This window comes from Emydura macquarii, unplaced genomic scaffold, assembly GCF_026122565.2.
Source record: "Emydura macquarii macquarii isolate MOO-44397 ecotype Brisbane River unplaced genomic scaffold, CSIRO-AGI_Emac_v2 contig_2393, whole genome shotgun sequence".
Classification (NCBI taxonomy): domain Eukaryota; kingdom Metazoa; phylum Chordata; order Testudines; family Chelidae; genus Emydura; species Emydura macquarii.
This window is the reverse complement of record NW_027132530.1, coordinates 72,960-99,967: the sequence shown is the minus strand read 5'-3', so window position 1 is coordinate 99,967 and position 27,008 is coordinate 72,960. Positions and strand designations below refer to the sequence as shown.

General features: G+C 48.1%; 1 protein-coding gene across 1 annotated transcript; it reads right to left on the bottom strand.

The window, feature by feature from the left end:
• Positions 1-874: 874 nt before the first annotated feature.
• Positions 875-15,844, bottom strand: LOC137161866 (zinc finger protein 879-like). Its single transcript, XM_067561376.1, has 4 exons — positions 15,576-15,844; positions 8,637-8,763; positions 7,545-7,658; positions 875-7,183 (listed from the first exon to the last, which is right to left on the bottom strand). Exons 2-4 carry the CDS (start codon positions 8,761-8,763, stop codon positions 5,655-5,657), a joined length of 1,770 nt encoding a protein of 589 aa, XP_067417477.1. The 5' UTR covers positions 15,576-15,844; the 3' UTR covers positions 875-5,654.
• Between the last annotated feature and the right edge of the window lie 11,164 nt (positions 15,845-27,008).

Below are 27,008 nucleotides of genomic sequence, written 5' to 3'. Positions count from 1 at the left end.
TAGGTGACCCATTCCAGTGCTTCACCACCCTCCTAGTGAAAAACTTTTTCCTAATGTCCAACCTAGACCTCCCCCACTGCAACTTGAGACCGTTGCTCCTTGTTCTGTCATCTGCCACCACTGAGAACAGCCTAGCTCCATCCTCCCTGGAACCCCCTTTCAGGTAGTTAAAGGCTGCTATCAAATCTCCCTTCAATCTTCTCTTCTGCAGACTAAACAAGCCTAGTTCCTTCAGCCTCTCCTCATAAATCTTGTGCTCCAGCCTCCTAATCATTTTTGTTGCCCTCCGCTGGACTCTCTCTAACTTCTTCACATCCTTGTTGTAGTGGGGGCCCTGAAACTGGACACAATACTCCAAATGTGGCCTCACCAATGCCGAATAGAGGGGAATGATCACTTCCCATGATCTGCTAGCAATGCTCCTACTAATGCAGCCCAATATGCTATTAGCCTTCTTGGCAACCAGGGCACACTGCTGACTCATATCCAGCTTCTTATCCACTGTTACCCCCAGGTCCTTTTCTGCAGAACTGCTGCTTAGCTCGTCGGTCCCCAGTCTGTAGCTGTGCATGGCATTCTTCTGTCCTAGGTGCAGGACTCTGCACTTGTCCTTGTTGAACCTCATCAGATTTCTTTTGGCCCAATCCTCCAGACCACCCTCTCTGAGCCCCCCACACTTGAACCCACACCACACCAAGCCTTACTCCCCCTGCACCCAGATACCTCCTGCCAAGCCCCAACCCCCACACCAAGACACCCTGTGCTGAGCCCAACCACCTCCACCTCGACCCCCAAAAAGTCCCATTCCCCCGTACACCCAGAACCTCCCAATGAGTCCCCGTGCATCCACACTCCTCTCCCACCATACCTGGATCCCCCCAGACTAGGATCCTGCCAGGCTGAACCTACTTGACCCACACCTGGATCAGGGGGCAGGGCTAGGCAGGCATGCATGCAAGACTGTCCCTCTCGCTCGCTATTCTGGTGCCCCCCGAACGGAGGGACAGGGCCCCGGGTCTTTCTGATTCATTTCTGGAGTGAAGGCTCTAGGATCCTGCAAGGTGGGAAGGTCCCAGAGCTCTGGAAATCCCAGAAGTCTGCACAGCAATGAAACAGCCCTGCAGCCTGAGCCCTGAGAGCCTGAGTCAGCTAGCATGGGTCAGTCACAGGTTTTTCTTTGCTGTGTAAACATACCCTTAAAGTCTTCTGTGCTTGACCTGCATGGAAATATTAGTATTGCCATTTGCTCTATTTGTCAAAAACATTTCCTGAACATTTTGTATTGTTATTCTATATTGTTATAAACATATTTGCAACAGGTATTTCGAAACAAATTACCAAAATAATTGAAACTGGTGTGATTATATTGTTATTTTGACAAATAAAATATACAGAATTTTTAAATTTTTGGCACAGACTGTTTAATTGTGTTGGCAAGGAATTCCCTCAGGTGCATCCCCACCCTGCTGTTCCAGCCCAGGGAGGGGAGATCCAAACACACATCCAGCTCTGCTGATGCCCCTCACTCCTGACCCCCTCAGCCCTGGACTCCCTCCACTGGACAGTTCTGCTAATGTCTCTATCACACCCCACCCCATGTCTCCCTGCTACTCGACCTTCGGTTATGCCTGAGGCTGCTCTAGCTCATACTCTGCTTCCTGCAGGTCCCTGGGAAGCAGCAGCTGTAATGCCCTGTCCCTTTCACTCTGTGCCCTATGGTGGGGAGGTGAGCGGGGTGGGGAGAGAAGCAGGAAACTGCTCCCTAACAGAATTTGCTGGTTAGGTCCTACTGAGCATTGCTTTTACCAACTGAACATGCTCCATACCATCTGCGGAAGCCGCCTCACTCTGCCATTACTTGGAATCAGATTCTGCTGCCTGCACTTCACAGGGGTTAAGAGAGGGCAAATCGGAGCTGGGGGCGAGGGGGGAAGATGGGCAGGGTCTGAGCAGGGGGCAGAAATTGACTGGCCAGAGGGGTCAAGCAGCTGGAAACAGGGACTGGGGAGAGGCTTAGGAGCAAAATCAAGGATGGGGGAGGGGGCATGGGAGCCAGAGTGAGGCCCAGGGGTGAGGAGCTGCCAGTTGGCAGCAGAGAGCAAAACCCTGGGACAAGGACGGGCAGAGGGGGTAACAATTACCCAGAAGGGATGAACCACCTGCTGTATTTGCAAAAATGGTGAGGGGGAGAGGGGCTTTTTTATTTCCCCTGTCACAGGACAGTATGTCTCAGCACCTTTTGCTTCCCAAGGCTGGATTCTTAAAGGCACAGAGCACCCCAATGCCTAGAAACGGCAGCTCCTCCCTATCTGACTTAATGTACGGAGACGTGATTCAGTGACATATTTTACATAACCCCCCCAAAACTTTGTCACACATTCAGTATTAGATTATATTATCCATGTAAATTATTTAAAAAACAAGTGACTTCTACTGAGTCTATTCATAGCGCCGTGGTTAGAGCTCTCCCCTCAGACATGGGGAGACCCTTGTTCAGATCCTTTCTCCCCATGACAGAAAGGGGGAAACTGAACCCTGGACTCCCACACCCTGGCTGAGGACTTTAACTGCTATAAGGGAGGCAGCAGCACCATGACGTCTTCCTCCTCTGGTAGCTTGTTTTGCACAGAATGACCTAGGCACCAAACCCTAGGAGAGGGGTTCCCTGTGGATCTCAAGCAGACACAGGCACCTCCCTCTAGGCCAGACTTAGATGCCCAAATTCCAGAGAGGGGTGGGGCTAAGGACACACTCCTTTCACTGGCATTTCCAATTGGGCAGCTTTGGTGTGGCAATGCCTGGCATGCTGGTTTTTGTGGATATTACTTTCAGGCACCTCCTTCTCCCCTTTCATTGTACAGGGAGCCTGGGCACCTAACTCAGGCTTTGTGGATTCTAGTGATTTTCTAGGCCATGAGGTCCCTTTGTGGATTCAGGCCTTAATTCCTTTAGTCCTTAGCTAGAGTGGGTGAGTCTCACCTCAGCCCCCAAGAGCTGTAGCATGGCCTAGAGACTCATTTCAGTTCAGCAAGCTCCAAGGTGAGGAACATCCAACTGTTGCTCCAGGCTGAGGTTCAGAAGGAAACCTAGTGGTGGCTCTTGTCCCCAGAAGGAGCCATGAATGCTACCAATCCAACTAAGAGTCTCCAGGATGAAGCTTGGGCTGAAACCCAGCTCATAGATCAGAATCACTTATCATCATATTATTATGTAACCCCCCTGGGTTACTCAGAAGCAGGCAACACTTCCCTGTGTGCCCAGGTGCCTGATGCTGTTGACATTAAAGGAGATCCTGAATATCCCAGTGGTGATGTTGGATAGGTGTGAATCCTTTATCCACCCCTCTGCTGCAGTCCTTTTACTTGTAAAGGAAATTAAAATTGGTGGTGTCTCCATCTGGCTGGCCCCTGTACACACTCAGTGGCATGCTTTGCGAGCCTACAGGAATAAACCTAAACTTATCTGTGTAATGGATCCAACTCAAAAATACCAATTATAAACAATATACACCCTATATAAACTTACATTGGTGTTAACACACCTTTACTTAGCAATTTAAGGAAAGAGGATATAGCAGGCAGATTAAATGTCACCACTAATTTAAGTCAGTGGGGGCAGTTCAATAAATCAGTTAACAGAGTTTACAGTAGTAAATGAAACTTATCTAACTTGCATTTATGCTCCCACCATTTACCCCACACTCAGTGTGCACTCCAATGGATTGTAGAGTTCTAAACACTTGCTTGTATGGGCGCGCTTGAAGAGCTTGAAGCTGAGGACAGCACTCTGTTGGTCCTGTGATTCAATCCAGCCAAGGCAACAAGGTGCAGAACAATTCTAATTTGGGATTATCCCAAAAGGCACTATCCCTCTGAAGACTGGAGATGTTTTAACCAGATGTCAGCAACCCCACATTCTGGTTAGATGACAAGACCACTCTGTGTCTTCTCAGACTCAGACAACCCCTTACAGACTCTTTGCTGTCCTACTTCTGTTGCAAGCACTTTCCCAAACAAAGGTGGAAGTTACTCACACTATCTTCACTGCAGGCCTTGTTGATGGGGATCAGCCTGGCTTCAAAGCTGGCCCAGGCCTGTTGATCTCCCCAGCTTCCTTCTTGCCTTTACCCAGCCTCGTCCCCTCAGCAATCGGGAGACGCTGCCTCCTCTCCTCATCATTCTTTTTGGGACATCATTTGTAGCCCTTTAGATTTCAGGGATGGCATCACCCAACATTCTTAGGGCAATTCCTGTCTTTCTCTGGCATTGGTGCAACAAGTTCACAGTTCTCAGCCTCAGTTGTCTGACTCTCAAGAGAAAAGTCTGCAGTTTCGTACCTCTTTTCCCCTCACCTCCCAGCCTCTCCTCCCCCTGATTATCTCACATCTCTGAAGGGATCAGGCAGGAACTTCATGCTCCGTTCAGTCTTGGCCTCTCAGAGTGTGAATCTAGCACTCACTGTTGGCGTTCATGCTGAGAGATATTGATTATTTTCCTTGTTCAAACAACACAAAAATCTCATGACAAAGGTAAAGAAAGCTTAAAATAAAATAAAAAGGACTCTTCTGGCAAATGATTATTTGTCTAGAAAGTCACTCACGATAAAAGGCAGCACCTCTCTTCCCCATACTCTCCTCTCCTATCCCATGATCCCTAACATTTGATTTTCCCAGAACCCAGCACCTGCTGCTTCCTACATCCATCAGACCCAACCATTCAATCCCTCAGTTTCCTTCCTAAAACCCATCCCTCTTAGTCCCTTCAGATTTCATACCCTGGAACCCAGCACCTAAGGGGATTTAGGGAGGAGACAAGTTGCTAGCCCCCAAGGACACTCAACCTGCACCCTGCAGGGAGCAGTACCAGATGAATGGAGGAGGCCAGCCCAGAGGCAGCTGCAAAATGGAGGAAGGGGGAGCGAGATGTGTTCAGCATGAATATGAAGCTTGGCCCAAGCATCCCTCTCCTAGTCTCCATGGTGGAGAAATCATGTCAGGGAAGGGAAGGGAGAGGGTTGAATTTCATCCAGGCAAAAAGAGCTTCTGGAGGAGTTTCTCTCTCCCTTGCCCCAGCAGCTGAGCAAGAGGCAGGCAGACCCAATAGCCAGGGCTGCAACAGGGAGGAGGGGCTGTTCAGGACTTCTCCTCTTCTGCCTGGAGTTTGCTTAGCCCAGGCAAAGACAGACAGTCACTGATCAGTTCAGGGTCAGTTGCTGCTGGAACCTGCCCCCAGAGATGGGCAGCTGGATACCTGAGAGCCAAATGCCACTGGTGTGTGTGGGAGCTAGGAAATGGAGTTTTTACTATAGTCACACTTAGTCAGGGCACTGGGAATTTCTATCCTGTGTGGAACAGTCTATGATGTCCAATGTGGTGTTAGCTCCAATTGAAGCATTTTCCATGCTGAGGACATCTAAGAGGCTGTTCCCTGTTTGGATTTGCTGATGCATGATACTGTGTAATGACGACATTCAAGCGCTTTCTTCTGTGAATTATCCAGTATGGAATAACGCGTGAGCCCAGACTAAATCTTTTCCTGCAGTTATTGAAACTTGTCCAGCAATCCAAGCATTTATGGGTTCTCTCTCTTGTGTGTATTTTCTGATGTGAAGCAAAGTTTGATCTTCAAATGAAACTTTTTCCACAGTCGAGGCAGTCACAGATTCCATCCCCTATCAGTTTTCCAATGTTTAGGAAGGTATGAACTCGGACTGTCATCATCCAGGCATCTATGGGGTTTCTCTCTTGTGTGGATCATTTGATGTGTAATAAAGTGTGAGCTCTGACTGAAATTTTTCCCACAGTGAAGGCACTTATAGGGTTTGTCTCCTGTGTGAGTTCTCTGATGCACAATGAGGTGTGAGCTCGTACTAAAGTTTTTCCCACAGTCCAAACATTTATAGGGTCTCTCGCCTGTGTGCAGTCTCCAATGGGTAGTAAGACTTGAGCTCCGATTGAAGCTTTTTCCACAGTCCAAGCATTTATAGGGTCTCTCTCCCGTGTGGATTCTCCCATGGTTAATAAGGACTGAGAGCTGCCTGAAGCTTTTCCCACAGTCCAAGCACTTATAGGGTCTCTCTCCTGTGTGGATTCTCCGATGGATAATAAGCTGTGAACTGTTACTGAAGTTTTTCCCACAGGCCAAGCATTTATAGGGTCTCTCTCCCGTATGCAGTCTCCAGTGGGTAATAAGACTTGAGCTCCGATTGAAGCTTTTCCCACAGTCCAAGCATTTGTAGGGTTTCTCTCCAGTGTGGATTCTCCCATGGCTAATAAGGCTTGAGTGCTGACTGAAGCATTTCCCACAGTCCAAACATTTATAGGGTTTCTCTCCCGTGTGGATTCTCCCATGAATACAGAGGTCTGAGCGCTGACTGAAGCTTTTCCCACAGTCCAGGCATTTATAGGGTTTCTCTCCCGTGTGTGTTCTCTGATGTCTAATCAGGGATGATGCTACACTGAAACTTTTCCCACACTCTCGGCATTTATATGGATTGTCTCCTGTGTGGATTCTCCTATGGCTAATAAGGCCTGAGTGCCGACTGAAACTTTTCCCACAGTCCAAGCATTTATATAGTCCTTCTCCTGTGTGGATTCTCCCATGGTTAATGAGGCCTGAGTGCCGATTGAAGCTTTTCCCACAGTCCAAGCATTTATAGGGCCTTTCTCCTGTGTGGATTCTCCCATGGGTAGTAAGATTTGACTTTCGATTGAAGCTTTTCCCACAGTCCAAACATTTATAGGGTTTCTCTCCTGTGTGGGTTCTCTGATGTATAGTAAGGGCTGATGGTGCACTGAAAGTTTTCTCACACACAGGACATTTATGTAGTCCCTCTCCTGTGTGGATTCTCCTATGGTTAATAAGGCCTGAGCGATGACTGAAGCTTTTTCCACAGTCCAAGCATTTATAGGTTTTCTTTTCCTTGTGATATGTCTGCTGGGCTGTGGTTTCCTTGGGATCCTTGTCTTGTCCCTCACATTCAATGAATTCATCCACTTTCTCCCTTGGGTGGTTTCCCAGCTTCCCCTCTGACCTGTGCCAGTCACTCCAGGCTTTTTTCTGTTCCAAGCACTGGAAAAAATTCCCTTCAGCTCTTCTCAAAAAGGCCCCCTGCAGTTGCTCTTGCTCTGGACCATACTGCTGTGGATTCCCCTCCTGGTTCTCACTCGTTGTCTCATCACCTGCTGGGAGAGAGAGAGGATCCAGGCAGGAGTAATTGCCTGAGGTGGTAGAAAGGACAGAAAGGGGAATAGTGAAGGGAAAGCACAACCTAATAACTATTGGGGAGACTGAGAAATTGGATTCTGCCTCCATATCCCATCCAAACACTTGCAAGAAAGTGAAGTCGGGGAGAAAAGTCCTGACAGCTATCATAGTGAGTGGGAAGCCATAAGCGATATCTGCCATGATGATATGACTGCTGAACACAGCCTGACCTGGGTGAGATGAGGCAGAACGGAGGGTACTCACACCAAACTTTTGGAATTTTCAGCTTTTTTCTTCATTTGCCAAATAGTTTCGGTGTTAATGTCATTGACTCCTCACCTGTGTGGCTGTCTCTTGAGATCTTCTTTTCCTCAGGGGCCTGGGGATCCAGGACCCATGGTTCTTCCCCTCCTTCCAGCCGGGCGATCAGGTCAGGTTTGGGAATGGGGAGTCCTGCTCAGAGGGTGAAATCAGGCATGATGGAGAAAAGAAGACTGAGGGGGGACATAACAACAGTTTTGAAGTATATAAAAAACTGTTATAAAGAGGGGGGATAAAAATTGTTCTCGTTAACCTCTGAGAATATGAGAAGAAGCTATGGGCTTAAATTGTAGCAAGGGAGGTTTAGGTTGGACATGAGGAAAAATGTCCTACCTGTCACAGCAATTAAACACTGGAATAAAATGCCTAGGGAGGTTGTGGAATCTCTGTCATTGGAGGTTTTTCAGAGCAGGTCAGACAATCACCTGTCAGGGATTGTTTAGAAAACTCTTAGTCCTGCCTTGATTGCAGGGGACTGGACTAGAAGATCTCTCAATGTCCTTCCACTCCTATGAACCTATGATTCCATGAGCTGAGTGCACTGAGGATTAGTGGAGTATCTGTCCCAAAGGACACATATTGAGTTTAAACTGACCCCATGTTTTGCTTGTGGGTTGTGGGATATGAACAAATGGGGACATGGTCACTGAGATCCCTTGGGAGAGACAGATGTCCAGGAGATGGGGCAGTTGTCGTTGCCATACTAGGACTTTTCAGGATCTGTTTAGTCTGGGAAACTTACTGAGGCACACAATGCTCCAGTGTTAAACCTCTGCCTATTTCTAAGCCTCCAGAGCCCTCCCCGGGGATGGAGCTAATCCCATGAAGGGAGGTAAACATAGACTGTATGTGACTGAGAATTAACGTAGTTAAGATAATACCCTGCTTCTGCCCCCATGAAAGCTGGACGAATAGGGATTAGTATGTCCATTATGTTCATGACTTCACTATCCCGTTGGAGGGATATGGAAGTGAATTGCTCTCTCACAGGGGAGCTGTGGACTATGTGACCCATTCCCCTCTAATCTAACTGACCAAGGGAAGAACCTGACCAGAATCATAAATGCAGGCCCCATGGCTTCACATAGCTGAGGGGACACGAATCCTTACCCAGTGAGGTCACCGTCTCATAATTCTCCTGCATGACGTCCCTGTAGAGGGCTCTTTGACCAGGGTCCAGCAGAGCCCCCTGCCCTTCGGTGAAATACACAGCCACATCCTCAAAGGTCACCAGCATCTGAAACAACAGGTGCCCCCACTCAGTACCTGCTGCCCAGCCACAATCCCACTATAAATGGGGGAAGAAGCACAAAACTAGGACAGCTCTGGGAGGGCCAGAGGAGCAGAATCCCACCCCATCCTACTCAGAGTGGCCAGGAGGATCTAGGGAACAAAGAGAAGATGAGAGCTCCTTGTCCCTCCAGCAGACGGAGGTGGGAAGGGTCTTCTCATTTACCACACATCTACTTAGCACAGGCTGATGTGGGAAGCAGAGCTCCATGCAGGGAACAGGGACAGGAATCCCAGCACCTTACCTTTGCATTTCACCGCAGTCTCTGCCTAGTGGGTTCAAGCTCCAGCACTCTGGTCTGTTTTCCCTGCCCTATCCAGGGGTGTTGTTCCCCCCGCCCCCACCACATACTCCCAATAGGCCTGTTCATAAATTAGGCCCTAGGCTGAGCATGTCCCAGCAGGTTTATCACAACCTGTCCCCCTCCCTGCCGCGCCCTGTGTATTTCCTGCCCTTCCCCCTCTACTACAACCCTTCCCAGAAGCTCCCCCAAAAATCCCCTACATGAGCTGGATCCATAATAGCCATTTCCCTTCCCCATCCGCCAGGAGGATGGGATAATCTGGAGCAAAACATAGTCATTATTCTGCAGCCTGTCAGCATCAAAACAAAACTGAGGTTTCCAAATTCGCTTGGTCCATTTCGCACCCTGATTCCTCCCAGGCTCTTTCCCTGCAGACAGACATTTTAGACTCTGCCATGCTGGGAAAACCTGTTACATTATTACAATACAGATCTACAACCTAGGCAGCAGTGACCATAATATGGTAAAGTTCAGAATCATGACAAAAGGAAGAAAGGAGAACAGCAGGATACGGACCACAGACTTCATTGACTCCGTTGGGGAGTTGATGGGCAGGATCCCCTGGGAGGCTAATATGAGGGGGAAAGGAATCCAAGAGAGCTGGCTGAATTTTAAAGAAACCTTATTGAGGACGCAGGAACAAACCATCCCCATGTGCAGAAAGAATAGCAAATATGGTAGGTGCCCAGCTTGGCTTAACAAAGAAGTCTTTGGTGAATTTAAACACAAAAAAGAAGCTTACAAGAAGTGGAAGCTTGGTCAGATGACTAGGGGGGGATTATAAAAATACTGCTCGAACATGCAGGAATGAAATCAGGAAGGTCAAAGCGCAATTGGAGTTGCAGCTAGCAAGGGATGTGAAAGGGCACAAGAAGGGTTTCTACAGCTATGTTACCAATAAGAGGAAGATTAGGGAAAGTGTGGGCCCCTTACAGAATGGGGGAGGCAACCTAGTGACAGAGGACGTGGAGAAAGCTGAGGTACTCAATGCCTTTTTTGCCTCTGTCTTCACAGACAAGGTCAGCTCTCAGACTACAGCACTGGGCAGCATAGAATGGGAAGGAGGTGAACATCCCTCAGTGCTGAAGGAACAGGTTCAGAACGATTGGACATACACAAGTCTATGGGGCCAGATGCAATGCATCCGAGGGTGCTGAGGGAGTTGGCTGATGTGATTGCAGAGCCATTAGCCATTATCTTTGAAAACTCGTGGCAACTGGGGGAGGTCCCTGATGATTGGAAAAAGGCAAATATAGTGCCCATCTTCAGGAAAGGAAGGAAAGAGGATCCAGGGAACTACAGACCGGTCAGCTTCACCTCAATCCCTGGAAAAATCATGGAGCAGGTCCTCAGGGAATCCATTTTAAGGCATTTGGAAGAGAGGAAGGTGATCAGGAACCATCAACATCGATTCACCAAGGGCAAGTCATGCCTGACCAACCTGATTGCCTTCTATGAAGAGGTGACTGGCTCTGTGGATGTGGGGAAAGCAGTGGATGTGATATGCCTTGACCTTAGCAAAGCTTTTGATACAGTCTTCCACAGTATTCTTATCAGCAAGTTAAAGAAGTATGGGTTGGATGAATGGATAATAAAATGGATAGAGAACGGGCTAGATCATCAGGCTCAACGGGTAGTGATCAATGGCTTGATGTCTAGCTGGCAGCTGGTCACAAGCAGAGTGCCCCAGGGGTCTGTCCTAGGGCCGGTTTTGTTAAACATTTTCATTAGTGATCTGGAGGGTGGGGTAGATTGCACCCTCAGCAAGTTTGCGGATGACACTAAGCTGGGGGGAGTAGTAGATACCTTGGAAGGTATATAGGATACAGAAGGACCTAAACAAACTGGAGGATTGGGCCAAAATAAATCTGATGAGGTTCAACAAGGACAAGTGCAAAGTCCTGCACTTAGGACAGAAGAATCCCATGCACAGCTACAGACTGGGGACCGACGAGCTAGGCAGCAGTTCTGCAGAAAAGGACCTGGGGGTAACAGTGGATAAGAAGCTGGATATGAGTCAGCAGTGTGCCCTGGTCGCTAAGAAGGCTAATAGCATATTGGCCTGCATTAGGAGGAGCATTGCCAGCAGATCGTGGGAAGTGATCATTCCCCTCTATTCGGCATTGGTGAGCGCATTTGGAGTATTGTGTCCAGTTTCAGGGCCCCCACTACAAAAAGGATGTGGAGAAGTTGGAAAGAGTCCAGTGGAGGGCAACAAAAATGATTAGGGGGCTGGAGCACAAGACTTATGAGGAGAGGCTGAGGGAACTAGGCTTGTTTAGTCTGCAGAAGAGAAGAATGAAGGGAGATTTGATAGCAGCCTTTAACTACCTGAAAGGGGGTTCCAGGGAGGATGGAGCTAGGCTGTTCTCAGTGGTGGCAGATGACAGAACAAAGAGCAACGGTCTCAAGTTGCAGTGGGGGAGGTCTAGGTTGGATATTAGGAAAAAGCTTTTCACTAGGAGGGTGGTGAAGCACTGGGATGGGTTACCTAGGGAGGTGGTGGAATCTCCATCTTTAGAGGTTTTTAGGCTGCGGCTTGACAAAGCCTTGGTTGGGATGATTTAGCTGAGGTTAGTCCTGCTTTGAACAGGGGGTTGGACTAGATGACTTCCTGAGGTCCCTTCCACCTCTAATCTTCTATGAATCTATCTGACCCCTTCCACTGGAATTAAATGCACTAGACACCTTTAAACCCTCCCAGTAACAGAGTCTCTGAGCCAAACACTAGAAAAGAGCAGAATCAAAGGAGCCACTTTGGGGGATCCCTCTGACACTGTCCCCAGGGTGGCTCATTCCTCCAGCACTGGGCGGACTTGGCTGAGGCAGGAACTGGCTTTTCCTCTCCCTGTTGCTCACCTTCTTCCCAGGAAAGTCAATCTGCCCAGGGATGCTGCAGGAAATGGAGCTGGGAAGGGTTGGGAGCTAGGAAACTCACTCCCCACTGCCTGCTGCCCCTTTCATTCCTCACCTGCTGCCCTCTTTAGTCTCTCCATGCTCCCTTCTGCATGGAAGAACTGACTACTGTCCTGCCATTCCTGTGGGTGCTTCCTCTCCAACAGCTACTGCCACTGCTAACAACAGTGTGTTCCTGGGTGTGTCGGGAGCAGCAGCTCTGGGACTTGCAGATATATGGGGAGCAAAGATGGGGTGAAGAGTCACTTTCCTGCCTGTCCCCAGCACTTTCCCCGGGTCTCTCTCATCACCTGGGCTCTCGCACTCGGGTGTGGATGCAGGCAGAGCCCGGGGCTGCCCTAGGGGGCTAGTTCCAGCCACAGGAGAAAGTCCCCTCTTGGCTGGGCACACAAGGGCTTTAATGATGGTTTGTCCCAGCACAGACCCCACTGGGAGCAGCAGCTGCTCAGTCCAGACTCCCAGATCACAATAGAGGCAGAATTATCAGCCCCAGGAAGCCCAGCTAACTCTAGGGATCTAGTATCCTGTGCACAGAGAGAATCTGACACCTCCTCTGCCTTAGCAATTCCCAGAGCCCTCTGCTGGGGGAGCTAGTGACCGAGCCTCCCTGTGCTGCCCTGCAGCCCACAGGGACAGTCAGGCCGATGCTGATTTCATTTGTCCACTTTGACTCATGCTGGAACCGGAGAACCAGTTCAAACAGGTATTTAAGACCTGAACCGGAACCAAACCTGAACCATGATTTTGTTTTACCACCTGAATCTGAAATAAACTGGGGAGAAAAAAAGTTGAGAGGGTACCACTGCCTTATTTAAACTCAATATTTAAAAAAAAAAAAAAAAAAAAAACTTCAGTGATCTTATTTTCCTTTTAAGAGAAGACAACAAAGCAGCCATTGGGCTGGTGCTGGCTCCTGGAATGGCCAGTTCCAGGACAGTGAGACGAGAATGAGAATAGAAGGACGACCAGCCCACAAGTGCAGGGGGGAAGAGGGGAAACTTGGGAGCTGGCTGCACAGAAGGGGGGCCCAGCGGCAGATGAACCATCTCTGAGATGCCCCCCAGTGAGAGAAGATGTGGGATGCTCCCTAGGCCCTGAAGTTCATAACAACTCTTCAAGCCCAAGGGCAAAATTAATGGCTTCCCAGCCTTCTCCCCTTACCTGTCCTCTCACCGTCACCATCCCCAACCCCGGGGAAGCTCCTCCCTCCAGTTGCCCCACTTGAGGCAGGGTTCATGCTCCAAACTCCCTTCACCACTGAAGCCAGCTGCAGGGCCCACTCCCATCACCCCTTCCCAGGGCACTGTCTGATACCCACCTCCAACCCCAGAGTTGTTCTTTCTCTTCACCCATCCTGGCTGGCTACAGCAGGCTCAGCTTCAGAGCCAAGTTCTTTTTATTACTAATGCTTTATTTTCCATTATTTGTAGTCATCGCTTAGATACTTGAAAATCAACATAAATGTATTTACCAAAGTTGTCTGTATATCACAACATCTTGTTTCTTCTAACAGAAGATCGCAGTTGGACAATTTTTGTTTTATTAGTTTGTGCACCAACATCCTTAATCATAATGCTAGCATAGCTTTTTGAAGAGGGGTTATTAGTCTGATTCTGCGTGGGAGGCAGGCCAGTCTGTCTGCAGCACAGTGTGTTCCTGGTGATGCTGCTGCCCCAGCCCTGCTGCCACAGTGAGCAGCGAGCACCGAGCTAGGCACTGAGCATGTCAGGACGTGACCACCTCAAGCCAAGAGCTTCACCTGGCAGAAGCAGAATGGAGGGTTGTTCAAGGCATCACAATTGCACATGAGTCTGACAAAGTGACAACAAAGATTATTTAATATGAACAACTGACCATGGGTGATTCTATGGTGCTTGGTTAAATTGCCAACTGGAAATACCAAAAGTCTCTTCTCCATTTACACTGTCAGAAGAGGACAAAGTCCAGACAAAATTTTATTTCACCAAAATGTGGATGGAGATGGAAATGCTTGAGTCAGAAATAATGTCATAGAATCAATGTCAGACATGTCTGAAATTCAAAAACGAACTGGAACTTCTTCTGAAAGCGTGTGAAATCTCCAACAAGGAAGCGATATCTGGAAGAAGGATAGCCCAGTAAAGGATTTAGCCAATTAATTGGTTAATTCACAGATGAGCCACATTCTCTCAATGAGGAAGAAAACATACCAAACTACTAGGAACATCAGAAAATGTCATGCCCAAGCTGTAATAACTAGAAGAAATTGTACTGGCAGTTCCAGCAACACAGCTGAGTGTTTAATGGAAATTCCCAGTGCACTGGTCCAATATGAGAAAGCAAAAGTTTACATACGTTACTTTACGTTGCTCAAACAAATTGTTCATAAAAAGAAAATTGTGCATATTTGACAACACAAAAACACCAGGAAAATGAATGTAAACAAAGTTAACAAATAAATAGTCAAATATCAAAAGTTTCCATTTTAAGTTGCAGCTCTCTTTTTTGAATGTACCTCCATTAAGATTGAAATAGGATTTAAACCAGTAACTGAACTTTTATTTTTGTTTCCTTGAGTGGCTTGAACCATAAATGAAACTGAATGTATGGAACGCAACTGAACCCAAACCTGAACCAAAGCAAAGTAAATACCAGCTGGACTCCTCGCCTGGTGTTGCTAGCAGTGACTCTGGTTTGACACAGAATCCTGCACAAAAATCAGAGCAGTCCTGTCAACCCCAAACATTTAACATTCAAGAGTCAGACCTTCAAAATAATGAGCTTATCTTAAATATATCAAAGACTAAATTGGGAACCGGGTGGGGGGGGGGGAAAGAAGAGTATTTACCTTGTAAATTCTGAGCCCTTAGAGGGAAGTCCCCAGCCCACCCAACCCCAATGCTTCTTTGACCATTTCTAGGGAAAAAAGATTCCCCTCTGGCTGCTGGGTGGGGCAGCCCCCTCACCCTCTCCTACCCCATGGGCTGGGGGAGCTGCCATTGTATCTCTCCCCATCCCTCTCCCTTCTCCTACCCTCTGGCTCTCCATTCCTCATCCAGTGTCTGCTTGCACTCCTACTCTCCCTCCAGCCCCCCACAGCCCCTCTCCCCACACACCCCCTTTCCTTCTCTTTATCCCCCTCTAGCCCAACTCTGTTCCCGAGCCGAGAATTCTCCCTCTGCCCCGATTCCTGGGTCTTCCCTCAGCCTCCCTTCAGCAGCCCCACATCCCCATGCCTCCATCCCTGTTCACCCTCCTCCTGCCCCCTCACCCATCCCTGCTCACCCCTCAGTGCCCTCGGGCTCTCATGGGGCCCTGTCCCCCTTCACCCCCTTCTGGCTCCCACACGCCTCTGGCTTCCCAGGTGCCGCTGTCCCACCCCCAACCCCTCACACTCACCGGGCACCGCAAACAACGGGCGCTGGCAGCTAGTTTCCCTCTGCACAACGCAGGGACCCGCAGCCAGCCCAGCTGGGAGCCGCCTGGGGCATCCCCCGCCTGTGCACAGGCTGCAGCCGGGCGCATCGCTCCCTGGGGAGGGACGGTGGGCAGCTCTCACCTTCTCTCCCTCGGCAGGTCTGTTCCCGCTCTGGGGGGGCCGGGACAGGCTGGGGTCTCTGCACCAGGAGCGTCTCTCGGAGAGCACCAGGAATGTTCTTCCCTCGACCAGAAACCTCCCGTCCCGTCCGTCCCGTCCCGTCTGCAGCCACCGCCCACCAGGGCTCTGGGGTCCCCCCAGCGGCAGCAGCTGAGCCGAGGCCCGGGGGGGATCTTGCAAGGAGCGTGGATTGCACCGCAACAAAGAGTCACCCACGGCCCCGACCGCAATTCACTTCCTGCTGCCAGCCAGCGCCAGGCCGCGGCAGTCACCCTGGGGCGGGGATCCCTCCGCCCAGCGACTCCTGGGTCCTAGCGAGCTCGATCGATCGTCTTCGGTCTGGCCCGTTCCGCTTGTGTCCGTCTTTTCTTATTATTTATCCTTTGCTTTATGGTTACCGCGCAGCACGCGGTGTCCGTGTCACACTGGCTGTAGGTTGTGTGATTGAATCACGCTCTGGGCTAGCCTGCGGGGAACACAGGCCAGCGGGCAGTCATCTCCTTATTGTATTGCAGTGTTTATTTCATTATGAAAATCAATCAAATACTGAAAGAAAAGAGATTGCCCTGCACCCATCCTGCCTCAGACCCTCCCTCTCCCTCTCCCTCATGCGTGCACGGCACCCTGTCAACAGGTGGACAGAAAGGAGACATCCAGATTGGAGTCCCTAGGGATTTGTATTAACCTCAGAGATGTGGGGGAGTGGGGAGCTGGGTTTCTTCCTGGCCTGAGAGAGGCTGCCCAGTTCTCAGAGAGGCAGGGCACGTGTTTCCCGGTGACCCTGATTCTGTGTGGGATGGATTCACTCTGGTAAGAGATTGATCCAGGGAGAAGTTTGTAAAATGTGGCCTCTTTTCTCCAGGGCATGTTCCCATTCCCAGTGTTTCAGTTTTGCCCCAGCTTTGCTGATGTCCTTCTGTCCTGACACAGCCTGCTCCCCACCCTGCTATTCGAGCCCTGGGAGATCCAAACACCCACCCAGCTCTGCTGATGCCCCTCAAATCTGACCCAATGGCCCCTTGCTATTACTTCAGTCCCTGGGCTCTCCCACCCTCCACTATCCCCCCCAGCTCAACCCTTGGGTCTGTCCTGAATCCTGAGGCTGCTGTAGCTCATACTCTGCTTCCTACAGGTCTGGGAAGCAGCAGCAGCAGCAGCTGTACTAACGCCCTCACTCCTGTCTGCCCCAGGCTGCCTGCACCCCATGGCAAGGGGTGGGGAGGGGAAGCTGGGCGGACAGATGTGGAGGTCCTCTCTAGGGGGGTAGGAGGTATCCCCAGGAGTGTTTCCATTCACTGTCAGGCCTTTACACTCCCCCCACCCCCGGCGGCCTGGAGCGGGCAGAGCGGAGCTGAGAATCAGCCCCTGGGTTCAGGCAGGGGAATGTAATGAGAACTGATGGAGTGAACAGCTCAGAGACTCCCCTAGCAGCCAGGCCGCTTACCTCTTTATTTTGTCTCTGTAATTTACAGCTGTGAAGTTTCTCTCTGTCAGTGTTTCTGGTTCAAGTTTATTCTTTGTGATCCTGTGACTGCTGCAGTGCTGACTGAGTGCCTGGGTGGCCCATTCCCTGTGCCTAGGTCAAGTTCCCAGGAAAGGCTGAGCCATGAATTCATAGGGTTGCCGTGAAGTGCTCTCTCCTGCAGAATAAATAGTTACATAGTCATTGGAGCAGGGCGCTGCATGCTGCATCTTCTATCTCCCAGTGCCCTGACCACCTGGCTGCAGAGTCATTGTTGCTTTCTTCACTTCCTCTATCTGGCTCAGTGATTATTTATTTCTTTATCCAGTGGAACTGCTTCATCAGGAGAGAGACAGAGTCCCACATCAGAACCCCCTATATCCTGTATCCCTGTTGTTGGGGCATTCACCTCAGGGGTGTGTGGGAGACCCTTGTTCTCTGTGGGAGACCCTTTCTCCCAATCAGACAGAGAGGGAAGTTGGGCCTGCCTCTGGATTTTGTATGGGTCTCACTCCAGTAGGTGCACTCCTGATTTATGGATATGAAGACCAGCAGACAGAGATCACAATGTATCTCAGTGCTTGCATTGCAGAGATGGGAATTATTATTGTTCTTTGAAGAGCTACAGACTTGCAGATGTTAGAGATGGAAAACCCCCACTACTTCTGTGAGTTCATGGCCAGGGCCTCTAATTCCCAGATTTGCAAAATCCCTCCTCCCTGTTGATGTCTCTTGATTTCCATTAAACTTTTTCTTGTTTTGTCCTAATTTTTTCCCCTGCAGCTTTATTGCTGCTGAATAATCTTGTTTCTTTGGTTGCCTCCTGGTTTCCACTCCTAGGACAAGTTTATAGAGCCATGGCTGATTCTCATGTCTGCATTCATCATTGGCAGTGCAATCATATGGTACCGGTTGCCCGAAGTTCAGGGGATCAGATCCAGCCATCCGTTTTATGCAGAACTCCTCACTGTGGTGAGAGCTGCATAATAACACATTGATTGATATGGTCTTCTGTGCTGGTGCATTTCACGGATTGGATTCCTTAATTGCCATCATGTGGTTTGCTGAAATCTCATCCCCTGGTGCTGCTGCAAACTCTGATCCCTTTCCTCATTCTGCACTTGCTGAATTTACCATATACAGGGAAATTGGCCTGGACCCCAGAATATGACTCTCCCCACACACACCCCAATAGGAGAAGAGATCCCCAGTCATTCTCATATTAGATGGAGTTCCCTTTTCTCTCTTTCCCCTCTAAGATGTCACAAGCACCTTGAGTAGGTATGTGGCACCTTCTCACTCCCCCTTATACTCCTCAATACTGGGAAGGGACTTTGACAGTGTGTGAAAGCCACATCTCCCCTGGGCACCACAGCACAGGGCAGGGTCACGTTTCAGATACTTTCACTTTGCTGAACATACCATCCCGGGGTTCCCACCCTTCTGTACCTGGCCATGGCATTATCCATCGTATGGGAAAGATTATGAAAGATTAAAATATTCTGCATTCTGTGGCTGGAACATGAACCTTTCACTGCTAGGTCACTGGCTGTGAGCCTGCCCTGCTCACCAGTGATCAAGTATAAACAGTGACTTTCAATGAGATTTATTCCATGTCTACTCTTATTAAATGGCAAATCATTCAGATCTACAAGTACAGCAGTGGCCTAACTTCGTATGCCTCAGTTAACGTCTCCCAACTACAGGACTGTAGAACGTGTTCCAGAGCTGTTTAGCATTCACAGCTATAACTGGAGTCAGTGGGAACTGTAGGTACCCAAGTCCTCTGAGAACCAGGCCTCAGGTGGCTAAAGTTGGCCCCAAAATGTAAATCCTGAATCTGAGCATATTCTTGAAATTTGGAGCCAGCCATCATTGTGCTCTGGCCCCCGTGCTGGCTAGTCTGGGCCAAAGGGGCTGCAGGGAAGCTGTAAACCCCTCCCTCACTCTGGGGAATCTCTCCTCCCCAGCAGCTGCAGGCACAAGGAGTGTTCCTGGGTGCGGGGGGCGGAGAGAGAGTGGGATTGAGGCATGGACAGACTGGAAGAGGAAGGGATCAGGATAGAAGGGTGGGCCCAGGGTGAAGCTGCACCTCTTATACTCTGCACCCTGGCAAAGCCCCATAGGACCGCTAAAACTTTGCAGCCACTGGATAGGGGGCCCATTGAGCCAACTTTCTTCCTGCCTCAGCTTCCATATCTATTGAATGATTGTGTGGCTATTTGCATTACAGCCTATGGAGGATGAGGGCCCCATGGTGCTGAGCTCTGTACAGACACTGAGTAAATAGGCACAAGGCACTCACAGCTCAGGGCCCTGATCCTTCAAACATTCCAGTGATGCCAAAGGGAGTGAAGTTACATTTGTGGTTAAGTCAACACAGCCACCATTTTCTTAGAAAGGGACAAGCACAAAAATGCCACCCCCACCTGTCTGACTCAATGTCCCTAATTAACCAGCTGCACACTGTACCTCCTACAGCCAGAGCAGCTAAATTACAGGGTACAGGATAGACCACTCCTTTCGTTTTCCTTCACCGTAGACCTGGTGCACTGAATCTACCCTGCTGTCTGTTGAAATGCTGAGAGAAAGCCGCAGGTACATGAGCCAGCAGAAGGGTTAGCATGTTTGAATGATGACTGCCAGTCTCAAGCCTTGCACTAACCAGGGAAAGAATAGCAACATAGCGACTTTACTCAGCTGAGTACAATGTGTCTATTAACTATGTTGTGAAACTGCGGCAACATTGTACACAGGGAACCAGCGCATCCCCAGCAGCATCTCTGCTCAGCACTGCGTCCTCACCACACCTGAATTACCTCTCCTTCTCCCAGGGGGCTGCTTCTCAAACTCTCCCAGGCCCCCTCAGTCTGCCCCAGACCCTCCTCCCTTCAGCTGGACTGGACAAGTGGCCCAAAAGCCCTGGAGCCCTCTATTTATCCCACACCCTGTACGGTACAGGAACCCCAGAGCCAGCTCCCCTCACACACTTCGCCTTTGGCCATTGGGCCCCAGCCCTCACCTCAGGGAGAGAGAAGCTTGGTTTCCATGGTCCATTGAGGCCTTGGTCTCTCTGCGGAAAAAAGGGAGAAAGTCGGTGCAGGCCTTGCTGGGTATGTTTGTGTGTGATGGGGTCACCTGTCCCATTAGGAGCCAGGCTGAGATGGCAGCACTTTCCATGCAAGCTCCTGAGCAGCCCCAAATGGCCTTTCAGTCATTGTCCATGTGGTGTGTAGGGGGGACACTGGGTTGTTAAACTGAAAACAACCAGCTGGGGAAGCTGCTGGGGAAGAGAGCAGCTTTACCTACTCACAGCCACTATGGTCTGGGTCTATTTTACACTTTATTTCACCAAACGATAAGCAGCAGGGACGTGCAGAGATTGTGGCTGAGAGAGATGTTTCATTCTCCCTGTTTCTCATTTCTTCCTCCAAAGGGATCTAGTCAGAAACAGTGGATCCAAGCTGGAGAAGCTGATCTAAGGAATGCAAACAGAACTGGAGAGAAGAGGGATGTGGGGAGGTGGCTCAAAAAGCTGAGCACAGAAAGTGACTGCGCATTCAGAGGCAGCCTGGGCCTTTGAGAGCAGGCCTGAAAAATTATACATTTTCACCCCTACAGCATGTACTCCATTCCTGTCCACCATTATCACCTGACTGCACAGGGCTGGCCTAGGGACTGGGGGAAGGATCAGCAAGATGATTATTAGATAGACTTTACTGATTCAGTGTGTGTGTATGCATCTTCCTTTACCAAGTTTCTGCTGCAGAGAAAATGACAGGCTCATAGTTTAGGTATTAGTTAACCTAAGAGACCAAGATTCAATTCCCAGCTCTGTCTGAACTCAGGTGAGAAACTTATTTTCTCTGTGCCTGACTTTTCCTTTTCTAAAGCAGGAGTAATAGTCCTTCCCCACCTTACAGAGGTGTTGTGAGGCTAAACTCATTAAAGGTGGGGAGGTGCTCAGATCATGCAGTGATGGCGGCAAGAGAAGCGCTGTAGCTGTAGTGTAGCTGTTTCCTTTTCTCATCAAAGCACAAACAAATCGCATTGGGGTTGACTCCAACTTTCCTGCTTCACCCTGACTCTTTCCAATGCTGGCATTTCTTTTAATGCCTCAGCTCCTGGAATCCTGTGATTATATGAGAGTCTCAGCTCTCATTTTAACACCAGTCAGTTTCTTGCAGTCATGGCTGAGTGTTAGGATATAAGTATATAATTTAGATTTGTACAAGTATTTAGGCCTGTGTATCTGCCTGTGATGGTATTCTGGGCCTGCTTGCCTGCCTGAAAGCTAAGATCTTTAAGATACACATGTAAGCAAAGAACGAAGACATAGTGTGTTCCTCTTGCCTACCCACAACCAGATGGCTTTTCTTTATTACTGTGAGAAAAGATAAGGGTTGTAGTTAAAATGTTTTGAGGTACAGTGGGGGGTTTGATATATGAATGCATAAACGGAGGAAAGCTCTGACTCCTCTTCAACACAGATGCTGGAGCAAGGCCAAGCAACCGGCTGGAAGATACAAGGGGGCAAAGTGAAGGGAGGTGTGACAAAGAAATACTGTAGGACCATAAAGTGACCATGGTCAAGATGTAATCTCACTCCCTGCCCCTTCCATGATGAACAAAAGTTGTTGTACTGAAGTCCCCAGATTCAGACCCTCCAAAACAGAAACATGACCATAAATTGGAAGGGGTGATACTGGGAAGGGGAGGCACTACAGGTATAATTAAGCCTACCAAGAAGAAGGACGGGGTGGAGCAGAATCCTTTTCAAACCCAGTTGCCAAATAAGGGAACTTTCTATAGAACGGAATCTGTTAAATTATTGGTGAGGTTTAAATCACAAGAGCTGAAGGCCAATCTATGGAAGAGAGTTGCCTTCAGATTGGAGAAGGGGAAGTTACAAGCTGTTGTTACTCATATCACAGTATTTACTAACATGGTTGTTTTTTCCATCCTATTAGCCACTACAGACCCCAAATGAGATCTGACCTTGCTTCTGATGGACCCTGCACAAAACAGTGGGAGGGACAATCTCTGCTCTGAGCAGATTACAGGCTAATCTGACAAATGTGGGGTGGGAGGAAGTTAATTGCCCAAGGTCACCTAGCAAGACAGTGCCAGAGTTGGGAATAGAGCCCAGGTTTTTCAAAGCCCAGTCTAGTGCCCAAACTACAAGACCATGCAGCTGCTAGTGCTGCCCTAGCAGCATCTACCAGGGATGAAGTACATCTACTGGAAGGGGAAAACTCCTTGAGAAAGCTCCCAAACTCAGCAAGGAGATGAAGTTTCTCCTTGGGATTCTGATTTCCCACGTTGGTCCATGAGTGGTTAAGCTCAAATGCTGGTCAGCGCTAGAGGAGCTCACTGTGCTAAATACAGTGTGTTGCCCTCAAGCACCTTGAACTGATGCACAAGGGGGCTCCAGGCAGCTCAGGGCCATGTCAGGTATCATTTGGATTAAACTTGATTGAAGCAAATTTAACGACTGGATGGTGCTGCCCTGCGTCAGTCTGAAGGACCAGCCAAAGTGGTTCCATTAGTTCTTGTGCTGCTCTCCCACAGTGTGGCATTTTGAAATCCCCAGAACCTACTACTCCTGAGAGCTTTGCTGGGAAATATGGAATAGCAAGCCTATTTCTTTTCATTCCCTGTGGCCTAGCCCTCCCATGTCTCAGTGACCTTCTCTGACTCAGGATCCTCAGAGTCCTCCTGGACCATAGAGGACAGTGGCAAACAGTCTGGACAATCCCTGGGGTGATGAGATTGGCTTCTCCATCTTGATCACTCCCTGATCTCTGTGGTTTAACATTTCAGACCTGAGAGCCCATGGAGCCTCCAAGGTCCTTGAGACTGAATTACAGAAAGTCTTCAGGAAAAGAGAAGTCCTCCAGGGTCCTGGTGATTAGGGTGTGTAGGGCTAGAGATGCTGATTTCAGGGTCCCGTATCTCAGTGAAACAGTCTGAGTCAGGATCCCCACACCCAGAGCCAGGGATGGATTCTCTCCCCCGTGAAGAAGGCTGGCGGGAAAGTAAAGATTGGGACATCAGAAAATATCACCTGCCTCCATTCATAGTCCAGAGAAATCCAAATCCTCCCAGGGACCCAGCACAGGGGTAGGAGGGTTCTCAGTAGAGGCGAGAGCTCTGAACTGACTTCCCCACTGCCAAACAGCTCAGATCCCTCCCCGTCAGGGTTACAGCTGATCCCCCCTTCCTCCTCATGGATTCTCTGGTGACACCCCACAGCCCAGTGTCCCTAATCCCCCACCTCCCATTAATGTCTCCCTGAGGTGAATCCCTCCCAGCCCAGCACACAGAGTTCAGTGTCAAATCTCTCAGGATTGTCTGGTAGATCCTGCTGTGTGTCTCCCCATCTCACACTTTTCCAATCCTCAGGTAGGACTGTGAACCCCAAAGGAAATCTCCCTCCCCCTAAATGCATCCTCCCAGGCCAGGGAGCAGAGATGAAGATGCAGCACTGGGAAGAGCCTTGGGAGCTGCTTTCCTCTCCTGAGACCAAGCAGAGATGCCCTGGCAGTTCCTCCCCCTGGCTGCTGGGAGCTGCTGTGGTGGCTGCAGAAACTGCCTCTCTCCTTCCTTCCTGACCACATCTCCCTGCTGAGGCTGCTACTCTGAGAATTAGAAAGGATGCTCTGAACCTGAAGTTGAAGGGAGGAGAGTGAGAGGAGGGAGGCAACAGATATAAACTCAGGGAAAGCTGTACAGTGAGCACGTCCTTCTCTTCCTGGCCTGGGAGAAATGAAGGCATTGGGACAGAACCACTCAAGACCAAAGAGTGGTAAATAGGAGGTGGTATTGGGAAGAGTACCCCATTCCCCAGACCCAAGAGAAAGAAGGAGGGTGGCAACATGAGAAGGGTATGCTCTCTCTATTGGAGGAAGAAGCAAGAAGTTGAAAACAGAGAGCTCAGCCCCGCTGAAGAGAAAGGTAGGATGCTGGTGAAGAGCAATGGGGAGAGCCCCACTCAGGTGAAAGGAAAGGAATATCACAGCCCTCTGAACTGAATATTTCAAAGGCATCTGGATGTGCATGGAAACACCAGGGGCAGTGTTTGTTGGTCAGTGAGAGTGTTTCTGGTTATCAGTGGGTGCTGGACTCAATATTAAAGTTGGTGTCAAGATTGTGTGTGTGACTTCTGCTTGGGATCTCCTTAATATTTCATTTTTGTGTTTTTATTTTTAGACCTATGTGTCATGGACAGTGTCGGTTTGGTTTGTAACTTCAGCTACATTTCATGTGTTTTGATGTGTTTTTCTTCTTAACTGAATGATAATGTCCACTGGAAATTTCACCTGGTCTGGATGATCCTATCAGTTTTCCTCTTTCCGTCTCCAGTATACAGCACTGAGTGTCTGGAGAGGGAAAGTATCCAGGGGATGAAATTTCAGACTGTCATATCAGTAGTAAAAAGTGAGAACCTAAGACACAAGGCCTAGTATGACTGGCCAGGGCCTGAGTCTGAGGCCTGAGCTAAGGCAGCAATTAAGCCCTGTTAATTTTGAAGCAAAGTTACCAAAAATCAGAAATCACAGAAACTGGCAAGAACAGAGCTGGTATTGCAGAAATACACATTCCTAAAAAAATGCTGGAACATTCCAGAACATTCTGATATGAGGAATGGTACAAGCTTATTTTTTAAAGATAACAAGGACATACTGCTCCCTTCAAGGTCAAGATAACAATATGATAGAAATGTTTTGATTAAACCATTCTGTACAAAGTAAAGGGTGGTATCTTGCCACGCCAAAGGGTGGCAACTACACACATCAGAGAGACATTATTTAATTGGTTTGTATTAGTATATAAAAGAGGGTCTTAAAGGGAGTGTCTTTGTCTGGCTGAGTAAGGAATGGAAAGTTCCGCTGTTTACTGAGCTGGTCCATTGTCATGGGCATACGTGTATTAAGTGTACTTGTAGCACATATAGGGTGCTTTTTACCATGCCTTGTCGGCAATAAACCTGGCCTGGTACTTTCGTTACTAAAACGGATCTCTGGTCTAATTGGGTAATCCAATTGTGGGCTGCTGTATCGGCTACCTGCACAGAGTTGGGACAGCATACAGACTGGGAGAACACACATACAGCCAACACCTGACAACACTGGTGACTCTGACGTGCTGGAATGCCAGCAAACTAGGTCCGAATACATTTGTAAAGTTAGTAGGGAAGAAATGTGGAATGAAATCTGTAAGGCCAGGGCAGAAACTGTAGCCTGGGAAAATAATAAGAATAAAAAACGTACACAACATACCACAAAATTGGCAGGGCAACTAACATAAACAAAGAAAGAGTTAATAGAAGCAACAAAAGCAGCAGAGCTCTGGAATGCTCTGCTCTTCTAGCAGGGCAGCAAACAGTCAAGAAACATTATATGTTACAGCAAGCACAAGAACAGAATAAAACTTTGGAAACGTCTGCAAAAAATCTGCAAAAAAGAGAAGTGCCCTCCCCTGTTATAAATATTTGTGGTTAACAGCAGTCTTCAGGTGGTTACCCTCTGCCTGAAGAATGGGGACAAAAATGGGAAAAGGTGGCCCTAGCAAAATTTTAAAAATGAAACAGGGGCCACCGCATTGCAACCATCACCGGGTGATGAGAGCCAGGTTCTGGTAAAATCTAAACCAAGACCTAAACTGGTGCCTGTCAGAATGGGAGAAGTAAGTCCACAGGAGGGAGAAATAGCAAACATTATTAAACTGGTAAATCAGAGAAAGGGAAAAAATGGAACAGTTCACAGACCACATTAGAAGACAAGAGCTGTGACTTGATCACAGGGGAATGGATAAAAAAGAATTTGAAAGTAAAGTAAGCAATTTAACATCTATTATTTATTTATTTATTTATTTATTAACATCTAACATGCATTAACATATGGAGTTGCCCAAAACAGTTAACTACAGCAGACAAGGGCACTCCTGCAATCCATTTGGCATGCAGACAAAAACAACAGACACTGGGGGAACAAATTCAGGTTTCGCAAGAGTAGGTAACAACCTCCACTCTCCTTTCAGAGCCAGGATAAAAACCAGAGGTGCAGGTTCCCAACTGCTTTAACCCACCCCTACTCCTCACTCAAAGCTATAATCTTTCTTAAATATTTTTATATACGGGTTAAGTTTTCCCCTCTCGGTTTGGTAAACTTGCTGTTGCTGCCTGTACTTTAAAATACCTTAATAAATTTAATTAATTTCTCTCTTAGTTCCCTTCCTTGGTTGCTCTTCCTCCCCCCCCCCCCCCCCTTCACTTCCTCTCTGTTTTAAAAGTTAAAAGTTATAGTTATTTCAAAAACCACCATTCTTAAAAAATAAAGCAACTAAAAACAAAACAGAACGAAAACCAGGTAAAAACGTTACTTTAACTAAGTCCTGTAAATTAATTATTTTAACCTTTCAGGAATGCAACAGCTGGAAATATTCCTAACTTTCTTGAAGATATGGTTGCCAAGCAACAGAAATGCATACTGCTTCTAATCCTAACCACTGGCTAATATTTAAAACATGGGCATTCCTTTTTTCTTTATTTTAAAATAAAATAAATGCCTTAAATTACCAAATTAATACAACAAATTTAACAAATAACTTAATATGAATGTTTTATTGATTCTTATTAAAATATTTGTAATAAAAAGATAATAACTTGTTTATTTAAATGTTTAACTCTTTGATTTACCTCTGTTTTCTAAAACGCATTGCCTTAATAATTTTAGCTCTTAAAGTTTTATCTTGTATAGTTATAAATAATTATATTTTTGGTGCCATATGTTTTTAATTGCAAGTTTGTCCTGTATGGCCTATATGTTGTCCTGGGTTGTATGTTTTGTGTGTTATGTGACTACTTTTTCTTTTGTTGCAACAAAAGTCAATTTTATACTTTTTTTTTAATATAAGTAGTACCACCCTAT